This window comes from Dermacentor albipictus, chromosome 3, assembly GCF_038994185.2.
Source record: "Dermacentor albipictus isolate Rhodes 1998 colony chromosome 3, USDA_Dalb.pri_finalv2, whole genome shotgun sequence".
NCBI lineage: Eukaryota > Metazoa > Arthropoda > Arachnida > Ixodida > Ixodidae > Dermacentor > Dermacentor albipictus.
Genome location: NC_091823.1, coordinates 64,119,776 through 64,134,147, shown reverse-complemented (window position 1 = coordinate 64,134,147; position 14,372 = coordinate 64,119,776). Strand labels below are relative to the sequence as shown.

Below are 14,372 nucleotides of genomic sequence, written 5' to 3'. Positions count from 1 at the left end.
AATTTCGTTTTGGTGTTCGGTTGAATTTCTTTAATTACCCCGCATTTGTTGCAAGATAACTAAATTCCGACTCGCCCAGCTCACGGTCATTCTAGAAAAGCGAAACATCAATAGGTGCATGGTATACTTCTGGAAAGAAAAAAAAAACTGCTAATCATCCGCTGAACAAGATTGATTATCGTAAGAGAAAACGAGGCCACAGTTCGCCATTTGAATTTTGCCCCGAAATCCTGACGATGTCACAAATCTCACGCTATCTCAGTATTTTAGACCTTTGTACACAATGCGCGCGCGTGTATGTGTTTCTTTTTTTCTTCTTATTTCGAACACTTAAAAAAACGCCTACAAGGTTACTGAAATTCCATCACTAAAGATCAATCAACCACCCAGGTTGACATCATTTGCAAGAAAAAAAGCAAAGCAATTCAGTCATTCACGAAACTAATTACATTAATTACCGTCTCCGTTATTATAAACTTTGCGACGCATGTTTACATTGGAAAGGTGAAGATAATCTTTATAAAATACTAGTTACACGTATCTGTATTTCAAAAATGCAAACCGAATTAAGTGGCTTCAAATTATTCGTTAAATTTTACTCATTATACCCGACGCACTGAGAAGCGCGGTTCGCGTTGCAACCCTTTTGTGACGCAGTAAATAGGTTGCGCAAAATAAAGGTTGGTTATATACGGCGCGAAAAGCAGTCCCAGTCGGTCTCGCCCCAGCTGCTGAAATAGCTATGCATCCAATCCGGAGTTGCGCGCACAGCGGCGCCAATAAGAATGAGGTCGCGGGAAGAGCGGAAGTGCGACGGGAGCTTCCTTTTACGGTACGCTTTTACGTCACCCATGGGTGAAACATCTTGCGCTTGCTGCAGAGGATGTATGGGCAGTAGAGGATGCAGAAATGACGTAACCAGATACACAAGTTACATTCGTTCACGCATTATATAAAGCTTACATCCCTAACTTATGTTGAAGCTATAGCATTTGTAGTCTTACTATCTGATTTTGTAGTCGTGCTCGTTCCGTATTCGCAGTTGGTTCGTTTGTTTTTGAAAGGGTGTTTGGGCACTAGGGCAAAGAAGTGAATTAAGCCCCCTACTGGAGGCGCCCGAGAATGCCTTGTGCCGCTCGATCCTGCAACATTCGTAATGTTTGGGGCTCCTGCGCTTGCCTCAATTTGTTGCGCGTGCAATGCTCCACGTGGAGACGGACACATTCCGCCGCGGCCAAAGGGGTCGGACATCTCTCCGTCTTGTTGCCAGAGTCTCTGCACGCCATTTCTGGACCGTACGTATATCGAACGCAGGAGGACCATAGCGGAGGAAGCGTGAAATGTTCTGAAACAAATTTCACATTTGTGGACCTATACTACTGATGAGAAGCAGTTTGATGGATTTTACTTACTATGCCATAGGTGAGCTCTCTCAAACGCGACAATTTACACTTGGATGGACAAACGCCCTGCCGAGATACGCCTCTCTGAACGCAGAGCGCGAGGCTAAATTTAACTCCGGTTGCGTCACGCGTGGTGCTACAACTGCGCCATCTGTGCGTACGACACATGCATGATCGAGTAGTGGTTTCTTTCCTCTGCACAACGATACCAAATTAAAGCGCGTCGATAGTACGGTTGCAAAGATGTAAGTGATAATACTACAACATGTTTTCATTACATGCGGTTTTAGCAAGCCCTTCTGACCGGCTTTAAATATGTTTCACGCCAGAAATGTATCAGTTTCGCCATAAAGGCGGAGCAATGACAACTGATGTAGCGTTGCGCTTGAATTCTTGGGACGGTGTTCTAATTATGCGCGGGTGCGACATGCTGGTGCGACGCGGCCCGCAAGGCAACTGCTATACTGGGCAGAAGGAACAGTGCCCCGGAGGCTACCAGGCGTCTCAGAATGCTGGAGTGAGGAAAAGCGCTGCCAGTGCGCGAGATGAGACCGTCGAGAAACCATCTGGGAACTCACTCAGGGTAGTACTAGATAATGTTGGCTTCTTTACTGTTCGTTCCGCTCAGACCAGCGCATACGCACAGCAGCTCGGCAGGGACTCTGGTGTGCTTATAGTGTGCGTGCGCACAACGCGCATGGCAGCAGGTGACGGCAGAACCATATATATATATATATGGCACAACGCTCACTCCGCTGCCGAGGCGATTGAGCAGAGCGTTGACTCTGCGCCCTCTTCGCTTCACTTTTTGCATCCAGGCGCACTTCGCGTCTCTAGAGGCCTTGAAGCGCTCCGCGCGCGAGCTGCGCATAGCAGGATAGCACGACGACGACGGCAGCGGCGCCAACGCTCCTCAAGCACCCGTGTAATACTATCGCAATAAAAGGCTCGTGTACGGCGCATTGCGTAGACGGTAGACAGCATCAGTCAAAATTAATCTGGACTCCACACAAACCTAAAAGACCAACTCTGGGCAGTCCAGCGGGCCAAGGAAGCCTCCGAGAGGGAAGAACTCTTGGCCGTAACCTCGACGGGTGCTCCACTCACTCCTCCACTACGGCGTGCCTCGTAATCAAATGGTGGTTTCGGCAAGCAAAACACCAGAATCTAATTAAATTTTCGAAGAAGCAACTCGGAGGGTGACACTCAGCTCGCGGTGATGTGGTTGAAAGTCATATACACTCGAGCGCCCCTATGACGACCACCTCTACAACGAAATTACCTGTATAACAAAGGAATAATTCTGTCTCCATTCTACCGTGAGCTGTGCGGTGTTCGGCCTTTACAATGAAGTGAAGTAAATTAAAGATGTTCGGCTGTAGTGACCGAGTTGCCGAACGATGCGAAGTTAACTCTTCCATCGGTGCGCTTCTCTTGGAAATGCAGGAGGTCCCTCTCTCACGTCTAGTACTATCGAGTGCCGAACATTATCAAGCTTACCACAGACAAGGTCTACCTTGCTCGTGGTCATCTTGCTGTGTGTGTGTTTGTGTGTGTTTGTGTGTGTGCGCGCGCGCGCGTGCGCGTGTGCGTGTGCGTGTGTGTGTGTGTGTTTGTGTGTGTGTGTTTGTGCGCGTGCGCGCGCGCGCGTGTGTGTGTTGCGCTAAAATGTAACTTAACTCATTGTGTTTGTGCTCTAGAAAAATTGAGGCTTCATAGCGTACTAGAGGTGTTCATAAAGTTCGCATTATCTGTACTGTAAAATGAGCGCACGCCTTGTAGCTTTAGTGGAATATACAAAAACTGGCTATCCCGTATTCGAGAGTAAAAGTAACCATGAAATAGTAACCGGCAAAGCAGATTAGTTGGAGATGGTACAGGACGATCTTAAAGTGGGTGTATGCATGTTCGCAACAGCACATGCCATCACACCACACCGCCCCACGCCATACTGTGCAATGGTCCATATGGATGCCGGCCAGCTTGAACAAGAAAACCGGCTGAAGGCGGCACGACAGGCAGCGAAAGACGCCAGGCGAACCGAGCGCACTGCCCAGCTAGAAGAAGAAAAGCGCCTGAAAGAGGCGCGACCAAACGTCTCTCGATTCTTGCTATTTGATCTCGACGCAATAGATCCCGTGTTGGGCCGCAACTGTGCAAAGGGCTGGCTTTACGGAGCGTTCGCTTGCCAAGGCTGGATGTGTGACGTAATGCTCTTCACATTTTCCTTCCTCCATGAAGGCAAAGCAGCGCGTCAGACGCGTCTGGCGCAACGCCACACAGCAGCTCTGCGAGCGCACTAGATCCGCAGCAAATTCCATTTACCGGAATTGAAGTGTGCGCTGCCCTGTATCTGCCTTTTGAGCGTCGCTATTGGAAATTACAAATAGAACTCCAGCGTACTAGAAGTTATTAGAGCTTGAATGATATCGTGAACATGCATTAGGAACTCAGAACAATATTTTTTGTAGCTTGTTTGAAAGTAACTAGCGTGTTTAATGCGGTCCTGTACAAAGGGGTGGGTGGGGGGGTATCTCGTTTTGTTTTAGCAATTTGCCCGGATGTTCTCGTTTGAATGCCCGAATAGCGGCTCTGGCTTTTGGTTCAAGGTCACTTGAAGGTCGCCGAAAACGGGAGCTGAAAGCATTTCACGCTTAAAAACTTTAGGACGAGCGCTCGTCCTGTCGTCTTCTCTGTCTTTGTCCCTGCTATTTTGCGCTAGTCTTTTGTAAAAACTTTAAGTTGTACGATGTTATAACCTAGGGTTGTTAAACAGCGCCGCTAGCGCAGAAACACAAATATGGCAGCGTAACCATCGGAAAAGTTGGTTAAGCACGAGCAGTGATCCGCTTTCTGCATTTTAATGGACGCCTTTACATGGTGGAAGCACCACCCCACCACTAGTTTGGCATGAAGTTCATTGGCATTGCGTGTCTTCAATTGCACAAAGCTCGGACTCCTGCTCGCGCCTCAACCAACATTTCCGAAGGACCCTGCCAATTTTTTTTAAAGGTTGTAACGGTGTTTCGCAGTACTAAATAGAATTTTTATATTCGGCTAATCCTAGAGAGACATGGTGCTCACTTTGGTGCCTATTATGAACTCCTGTTTCAATTTCATAGTACTGATAATACGAACTTTCTGAACGCCCCTCATAATTACTGGCTCTTCAGCAGCCCAAAAAAGAAATAAATATGAGACAAACCATTTCTGTCAGCACAATCCTATAAGTTTTCCTTGAATATTCCGTTATCTGCTAATTGCATGATAAATTTCAGCTGTCACTTTTCCCGCTTGTTATAAATAAAGCAATTTTCATCGGGGTAAATAATGCAAAATATATTAAACAACGGATTTTCTTATGCATGCGTGTTATCAGGCTCCCTACCATTGAGTGACTCTAAATTAAATTTCCTAGGGCCAGAAACACGACACACCTGCATGGAAAGTAGGACGGAACAGGGCTGTCGTCATTATTGCCATTTTTTAAACTGCTAAGCTAAAGCTCGTTCTCCCATTAAGAAAAATCAGCGAAAAGACTGGATCCCACCACGCACAAAAGTATGCACGCATGACAGTTTACGGTTAACATGACTTATCACTGCGTCTGCAAAACAAAAAAACAAAAAAAAACAAAAAAACCGAAGAAAAAGAAGGGGGCGGGGTGCCTGCGAATAGTCGAAGCTTTTGAATAATGAACCAAGTATTTACTTGACTGGGTCCTCGAATAAAATAGTCGCTATTTCCAAAGGTGAATATTTTTTAAGTAGCTCTAGCATACTTCACATTGTACAATGTGCACCATGGAAGATGAAACTAAAGCCAAATGAGGAATTTTTTATCCCGGTTAAAGTTGACATAAATAACAATGTTATGTAACGGAGCATGCCGCGTCGCCGAAAAAGCCAGGCTTTTTCGCCGAAATCCTTATCATTAGCACTAATTTTTAAATAAAAAGAAAGAATTGGCAAGTGGCATTGTTTGGAGCTATTTATGGACGCAGCTATTGCGTTTTTTTTTTCGAATGAAAGTTGCATGTGCTACACTACATCATTATTTGATATAGTATTTGAGTATTTGGGGACAGGCACGCCATCTATCACAACCATCTAAACTAGAGAAAGATATCGTTTTTCGCTGTCATCGCCGCAGCCGACAGACATTTCCGAAAGTCTTGATAATATATGCAGATGCTAATGAGTTCACAATACTGTTATTTAAATGTGATCCTGATAACGCACGACCGCATATGCTCTGAAGAGCCCCGAGAACACGAAAAAACCGTTCCGTTGGTCCTACTGCTCAATTTAGGTCATTGATAAAGTGTGTTTCATAATGTGCCGTGCAATGACACACTTGCTAATATTGCGATAATAGGACGTGCACGTCGTTTTATATTAACGTTATAACAAGGCTGTTAATTATTCTAGAACTAATAATTGTGGAGTTTAACATGCAGAAACTGCTCAGCGGTTTATTAGGGGCACCGCAGTGGAGAGCGCAGTATTAACTTTGACAACATGGTGTTCTCTAATGTGCCACCTATGCACAGTACACGAGCATTTTTGCATTTCGCTTCCATCGAAATGCAGCCGCCGCGGCCGGGATTCGAACCCGCGACATCATGTTCAGCAGCCCAAAGCCTAGCCACCGAGTCGGTGACGTGGGTGTTCGAGAGCTATACGAAAAGTTGGTAATCAATATTCACTTCACCTGTAGCACTAGTCGATTTCTATTCGGTATGGTCTCAAAAATTACCATTCTGACACACCAAATTAAAACAAAAATGTCGCAGTTTCAGTTGACAGGCGAAGAATTGACAGCGACATCAAATTATTAGACAACTACGCGAAGCCAGGTTCGTAGTTTTATCGGCAGTGCAAGTTGCAGTGAACATTAGCTTGATAAATAAATTACAAGCACGGTGTCACGCGCCGCACGGCCAGACATGAATAGATTTCAGTCGATGACCGCGAGAATTCGCTGTCGCAACGCTGGTGACGCTGGCGTGATGAAGAGCTGCAGCATCAGCGAACGAATTTCCCTTTGTGCTGCATCTAGTTCGCAACGCGAACTAGGCGCGCGATAACACAGCGCTCGCGAAGCCATTCTCGGCTCTCCTAACCTATATAACCACCGCCGATTACTCCCAAGATAGGACGCACGAGGCCGCGCCAGGCGGTGCCGCGGCCGCGCGCAGTGTCCCCTTCCACCCCCCCCCCTTCCCCTTTGCCCTCGCGAGACGACGGTGCGCATTCTCCCCGCCCTCCTCCCTGGCGTGCCCCCTCCCTCCCATGCGCGGCGCAAGACGCCGCGCATGAAGCCAAATTTTTTTTGGCCTTAACTGGTGACACGCGCGTGGTAGAAGCGAAATGCCATACTAAAACGCTGCTGCCACGCACGGAAGTGACGTCACAGTTATGATGACGTTGTTTAAACAAGTATGGCGTGTTCCGGTTTATAGTTTTGCGCGCGCTGCTGGAGCTGCTTCAGCTTTTCAGCTTAGCTAAAACACAATTTTACGGTTTCTTACCGTGTTGTGTGATAGAATGTTGTTCTAGTTAGTTGCGCTGGAAGAACCGGATGGTGTTCGAGCTTGCGATCTCGAGCCACACTTGGGCGCAACGCTGGAGCAGCTCGTTTCTTTATGCCTTGGAGCGCGTTTATGGTTGTTAGTGTGGTCTTGGGCAGAGTTCTGCCCACTTGCTGACATTGCCTTCAGGCGGGAAATGTGTATGCACCCTACATCGACGTCAATGCCGACGCGCACCACTTCTGCGTTTTCGAGCTCGAGAACAGTGTGTCGACGTGGTGTTCAAGGCCAAACAGGCATCCGACTTTGCCAGAAGGCGTACACACAACTTAAAGAATCGCTACATACGACACACCCTGCAATATGCATGATCCGTGTCGGCACCATATGCAGTCGGCGCTGTGCTACCACGACTCTTCGAAACCGACAGTCCAAATGAGGCGACATGTCGTGCTGTTTCGTGGATGCAGCACAGTTCGTTCGAAGCTTCTGTAGCTTCGTAACGGAAACGTTATTCGTACTCGCCGATATTACACAGTGACCCAATATGCAGTCGGCGCTGTGCTACCACAACTCTTCGAAACCGACAGTCCAAATGATGCGACATGTCGTGCTGTTTCGTGGATGCAGCACAGTTCGTTCGAAGCTTTTGTAGCTTCGTAACGGCAACGTTATTCGTACTCGCCGATATTACACAGTGACCCAATATGCAGTCGGCGCTGTGCTACCACGACTCTTCGAAACCGACAGTCCAAATGAGGCGACATGTCGTGCTGTTTCGTGGATGCAGCACAGTTCGTTCGAAGCTTCTGTAGCTTCGTAACGGAAATGTTATTCGTACTCGCCGATATTACACAGTGACCCAATATGCAGTCGGCGCTGTGCTACCACGACTCTTCGAAACCGACAGTCCAAATGATGCGACATGTCGTGCTGTTTCGTGGATGCAGCACAGTTCGTTCGAAGCTTTTGTAGCTTCGTAACGGAAACGTTATTCGTACTCGCCGATATTACACAGTGACCCAATATGCAGTCGGCGCTGTGCTACCACGACTCTTCGAAACCGACAGTCCAAATGAGGCGACATGTCGTGCTGTTTCGTGGATGCAGCACAGTTCGTTCGAAGCTTCTGTAGCTTCGTAACGGAAACGTTATTCGTACTCGCCGATATTACACAGTGACCCAATATACAGTCGGCGCTGTGCTACCACGACTCTTCGAAACCGACAGTCCAAATGATGCGACATGTCGTGCTGTTTCGTGGATGCAGCACAGTTCGTTCGAAGCTTTTGTAGCTTCGTAACGGCAACGTTATTCGTACTCGCCGATATTACACAGTGATTCAATACTACAGTACACACCACACAGCCACAAGGAATCGCAACGGTCCTCCCACTGCGTGCACGCGTGTGTAGCCGCCGACAGTCATTTTCGGTTTTAAAACGCAGCTCAAAATAAATGCTTTATTTATTTAGGCGTAGTGTATTTAACAACAAAACGATAACGTTAGCATTTCATGCATTTTTTTCTAAGTTTTCTTTTTGTGACGTCATCATGCGTGGCAGCAGCGGACTCCACTTGGGGTCGTCTGCTGCCACGCGCGTGCACCCAGCGCCGGCCATTTTTTTTTCACTCACCCTCGCACCTAACCCAATGGGGAACCAGCGCTGGATAGGTGACGCGTCGAAAAGAGTGCGTTGCACGCCGCCCTGGCGAAGAAAAGCGGCATATTCCAGCCGCTCGACCAGACGACACGTCCGCGGCCGTTTCATAGTTCGCACATATGGTTCGCATGTTTCCGTTTTTGCGCCGCTTCAAGTAGACAGTTTTCGTAAAGAAGCTAGCGCCATCAAGTGAATGACGAAAGAAGCTTTTTAAGCTTTATATATTTTTCACAGTGTGTCGCGGCGAGCACGTGTGTTTATTTAACGGTTGCGCCGTGTGCCATTCCCATGCTTGTGTGGCATCCTGCCTCGCAAATCTAGTAGCTACAGCGCCGGTCTTGCTGCGCTATGGTTTCGGAAGTATTGGTTGGCCTGAAGGCATTCCATACTTCTCTGGCTAGACATAAGAAATTCTGACGTTTACTTCGTCACAGCAGTCAATGGAGAAGAAAGCTTTATCGCATCAGCTGACTCGGGCAAGCAAAGGTTTGAGTGCTCCGCTGCTTGATCCTTAACAACCCTGGCTACATTTAGTACTTACTACATAAATTTACCGGAAGCATCTCAGCGCCGAATCCTCATCCGCATGCGCATTTGTAAAAACACATAGGCGGCTTAGTCGCGCGTGCGCCGGCAGTATGCGCACACAACTCGTATTACAAGGCAGCTTCCATGCCACATAATTCTTGGCAATGAATGGAAACTATTTACCTTTCGTATCGTTCGCTTGGTGTGGTGGCATTGGAAGGAGCTTGGCGGTGGTATTGCGAATGAAAAATAGTTGGTACACATGCCGGATGATGCATGCTATTGGTCATTTTGTTTCCGACGAAATGTCGACTGCAGATTCTGCTGTTTGGTACTGGCTGCTACGGCTGACCGTCTTCACTATCGAATGAACCAAGCACACACGCGAAATACGATTTAGAAACCAGCCCGACACCGCTTGACAGGGCGACAAGACGGGAACTTACTCCACTCACCTGACTGCTTGTATCCAACGCCGCCTCCGTTCTTGTTGGTAGGGTTTAGATGGAAAGACGCAGAAGGATACACCGTTCTTCATTCCGACGTAGTTGAGACACTTGTATACGCAACAATACTGTCGGCGTCCTTTTGTTTTCCTTCAACTTTCAGCGCACGCAACGCCGCTACCAGCAGCAATTTTCGTCCGCGGGAGCGGCTGCATTGTGCACGTTCTGACCGCCAGAATGGCGCTGCAGGCGTCGTGAAAACTCCAGCGCTGGTTCCCCATAGGGCGCCCGGCATATCTCACTGCAGCTGCACTTTCTGTAGAACCTCAAGGCGCTGCTGACGCCGACGGTGGAAATTCGCCTGTTGTGTCTGTCTAATTTAGTACAATAAAGGTGCCAGTGGGATTGCTGATAAGTATTAATTCTTGGTGTAAAAAAAAAAAAGAAAAGTCGCAGCAGTTTTCAGGGACTCCAGAGGACATATACACTGGAAAGACCGTTAGTGAGCAAAGCAGTACACAGTACTTCAAGGCTGGCTTTGTAATCTTTATAAAAAATTTGTCCAGAAAGCCACTCACCTGCACAGAACCATAGAAAGCAAGATGCTTTACTCACTGATGTAGGAAGCATGGGGGCTATACAGAGTGATGTCGTGCTATATCTACTAATGACCAACCAGATTTATTAAACTATGTTCTGCTAGTTTACAATCTGTTTTGAACAAAAATGCTACTTCGTCTTTTTATTTGAAAGGTCAAAGTTGAGAACCAGAATCACCCCTCCACATGGCAATGTTTTTCTTCCACATGTCATTGACTTCGCACTTACATAAAAGAACCCCAAAATCAATCGGCAAGTTACTTGCAGAAAAGTTGTGGCATCTGTCATTTGATGCAATACGAATTCTGTTTGTGTTCAAATCAGGTGCATAAAGCTAATGCAAATGTAAACATTTTGCAGTGACACTAAGTCAAAATACTCTCAAGCAAACATTACAAGGTCATGTGTCGGAAGGTAACGTGCTGAATAGAATAATGTAAAAATAATAATAATAATAACAAAAGATTAGGCAGTATTAAGGAATGTCACCAAAAGCCAAATCATAATGCGAGAGTTGATGAACACAGTTATATTTTAAATAAGCTTTGGAACAATTATACAATTGACAGGAAAAGTGGGAGTGCTTGTTACAAGTTCACCAAGTTCGCTAAGAAATACGTTAGCTTTGGCTGCCGTCATTCTGAGATAAATAAATGTCACCGGATTCAGTATCACAGAAGAAGAGAACGAACACTAAGCCATGAAGTCATTATGCTCCATACTGTCAAAGCAGGTCATTGATTGAAGATTACTGTTATGTCATAAAACTTCAATAAGACTTGCTGCTGTGCTATTTGGTTCATAATGCTTTGGAAGAAGTTAATGCATAAAACAGACAAGGACAAGAGAGTAGAACCCGCCGTGGTTGCTCAGTGGCTGTGGTGTTGGGCGGCTGAGCACGAGGTCGCGGGATCGAATCCCGGCCATGGCGGCCGCATTTCAATGGGGGCGATATGCGAAAACACCTGCGTACTAAGTTTTAGGTGCACGTTAAAGAACCCCAGGTGGTCAAAAATTCCGGAGTCTTCCACTACGGCGTGCCTCATAATCAGAAAAGTGTTTTTGGCACGTAAAACCCCATAACTTAACTTAAGAGAATAGAGAGACAGACTAGCGCACACTTTCAACTAATTTTATTTCCATCAGACTCGTGAATATAAGCACGTTATCACACATGTACAATAAGGCAGCCCACATTTAGTTATAAAAAAAAAGGAAGTGATGGTTATGTTGTACATATTTCACTGTTATCTTTTTTCCCATATTTAATGCGCACAGCCTTATTACACATGTGTGGAAATAAAATTAGTTGAAAGTTTGTGCCAGTCCATGTATCTGCCTTCTCATCCTTGTCTATTTTGCATGTTATCTTTTTTTCTTAAGAGCCATTTCATACTTTGTGGAGTCTGCAGAATGCCGACACACTCTTCAGCAAGAATTTAAATAGGTAATTTCAAAACTGCCTGGCCCTATGTGCTTGCTCAGGGGTTAATTGAATGGGAACTTCTTGTTTTAGGAATAGCATTAGTACTATGTGCTTCAGTATAGTACTATATGATAAGTGATTATATTTCACATTCCAAAGCTACACTTGGGCTATGAAAGATGCCATGGGGCTCTGGAGTAATTTATCCAACCTGGTTCTGTAACAGGCACGAAAGCTATGTACAAGGGTTTTTTTGTATTCCACAACTAGAGTGGGCATAAAAAAATTTGCATGCGATTGGCATTTCATAACACTTGAACTAAATGTTCTCAGCATAGTTGCACTGTGAGTAAGTCTGCTATTTGCAGTTTAAGGCACTGCCCACTTAGCAGTGTTTCTTGCAGCAAATGTTCATGAGCTTTCTAGTTCTAGTGCAAATAATGGTAATTGTTTCATTGCAAAACAGCGTCACATTTTGTGCACTTTCAAAACGAAAAATGACTGCAAGCTTTCAGACATGTTTTGTTCATGTATCAGTTTGTGCGCACAGTATGTAAGTGCAAACACTCTCACAAATCTACAGATATGTTGCCCCACCAATATGCTACGGGTAGTGTCACAAAGCGCACATGAAATCTGCTAAGAACAGGCACTCAGAACAGTTCATTGTATCCATGATTAAGTCTTAGTGCTTGTTTTGCTGAAGCATCATTGTCCACCAATTCACTTAAACAGGTCCCTTTGTTTGACCACTTCAACATGAGAAATGATGATAGTCAGTGGCATCTGCACTCTGCCTAGCATACCGTAGATTCACAGTTCACACACTCACACGGCACCACTTCCTTGAGGACTTGCACAACATATTCTGAGAATCACATGTCGGTGCTGCTGAAATTGTGCTTCACTCCCGCATGAAAAATTGCACAAAGGCTCAGACATCCAAGAAGTTCGCCACGCTTTCAGTTGCTGGAATCCTGTAGGCAGTCTATATGCTGCAGCTACCTCTTCCTGAACTTGGATCATCACACAGATGTGCACAAATCAGAATATGAGCTTTTCTCAAATTTTTTACTCAAGTTGACAGGAAAGCTGTAGACAACTGGGCTTGCTGCTGTTATGGGCAGATGGTGAGCAAGAACACATACCTGGTGCCTGGCATACAAGGGTGTTTCGTGGTGCCAACAGCAACATTCAATTGCCAAATTCACAGTTCACATGTGGTGACTTTTGTGAAGATCCTTCAAGCACACATGGCAATTCAGCAATTGCAAAAGATGGATGTTGCTCTCTAGTTTGGCAGTGAGGCAAAGAGTAGTGCACTAGTGCTATTCAATGTTTGTGGAAATGGAAACAATGAAAACCTTAGTGTTGCTCTTCTCACAATTGGCCACTGAAAGCCTGCCAGCTGGCCCCAGCTTAACTCTCTATAGGGCCACAGTTGCATATGATATATGGGATATGCACTGAATGCAAACTTTCTGTTACAGGAAATTTGCCAAGAATGGGTGCTTGAAACAGAAGAAGCTTTCACCTCATGTTGGAGTTCATGCCAAAAGTGGGCACTTGGCGACACATAGTGAAAAAGCTCATACTGCGATTTCGTTTGCCTATCACTATGGCGAACCTCACCATTACACATAGAGCCATGCTACTTGTAGTCTTTGTCTCTTGGTAGTGTTCAAAACCATGTGCTGCTGTCACTGTTCTGATGATTTTGTTGCTGCTGCTCTGTTGCCACCGAGCCATTTGTGGCTGACTTGTATGGGGAAGTTGCAACCTTTTCCTGCTTGATGGTGGCGACACCACACTTTTCTTTCTCGGCTGCCATGACGTCGCCGTCATCATCGCCACCTTCGGGTGCCTTGTACAGGAGCCACGAGAGGAAGAAGAATAGGCATGAGAGGAACTTTACAGTGGCCAGCAATGCAAGCAAATTGCGAGCCATCTGGCCATTCTCATAGACTGCACATGCGCCCGAGTCATCACACGAGCCAGGCCACAGCACACAGCTCTGGTCAATGAGTAAGCCGAACAAGATGGGAGCTGGAATGGTTCCTGCAAGAGACAAATGAAAACAAATGTATTCGTGCTGAGTGGGAATGCTGAGTGACGAATTGGCAGAATCACAGGAAACCCATGCTCTACATATAACAATTTCATCTTGTTAGCAAGAGTTTTTCATGCAATATGGTTTGATTTGCAACTAAAATCTTAATGACTCCTCAACGACAATGGACATGCAATTATTCTACATTTCTCTTAGTCAGCTGTATTGCGTCTGGCTCTGTTGATGGCTGCAGCGTACCACTGCCATGCTTGTGCTGCCACGCAGGCGCGCTCTCATGCGCTAACATCATTAAAGTGCACAAGGAGCTTAATGTAGTCAATTGCCATAGTCAAAGATCAGTGCCTCAAGATAAGCAATGGTACACAGTGTAGTCAAACTGCAACATGTGGCACTACAACTGTTGATTCTGTACATCATATGGTCTTACAAAGCCCTTGTCAGTTTGGCAGCTATGAGTGGTAGTACTTCATAATTACTTCTTTCGAGGCAGCTTACTCAGCCCTCCTAGCAACAATGCAATAGGAAAAGCGTTTAATTTTCATCAAAATAATGAGCAAGTGCGAAACTCGTAAGCAATAGAGAAAGGGGCTTTATGTACTAGCAGTAACTATAGGGGCAGTGGGACTTAATGCTTCCTCTACAGATTACGTTCACATGGAAAAAAGCACGTTGTGACGTTAAATTTACATCTGTCTAGGTTG

The 14,372-nt window shown here is 45.9% G+C and overlaps 2 protein-coding genes across 2 annotated transcripts in view; both read right to left on the bottom strand.

Moving 5' to 3' along the window:
• Nucleotides 1-8,635, bottom strand: part of LOC135905533 (solute carrier organic anion transporter family member 4A1-like) — a 28,913-nt gene extending 20,278 nt beyond the window's left edge. The window contains exon 1 of the mRNA XM_065436492.2: nucleotides 8,574-8,635. The gene's annotated coding sequence lies outside the window, so the exon portion shown is untranslated. The remainder of the gene's footprint in view (nucleotides 1-8,573) is intronic.
• Nucleotides 8,636-11,252: 2,617 nt separating this feature from the next.
• Oatp26F (Organic anion transporting polypeptide 26F) overlaps nucleotides 11,253-14,372 on the bottom strand; it is a 113,887-nt gene continuing 110,767 nt past the window's right edge. The window contains exon 11 of the mRNA XM_070535521.1: nucleotides 11,253-13,658. Within this exon, the coding sequence (XP_070391622.1) occupies nucleotides 13,282-13,658 (377 nt within the window). The 3' untranslated portion in view covers nucleotides 11,253-13,281. The remainder of the gene's footprint in view (nucleotides 13,659-14,372) is intronic.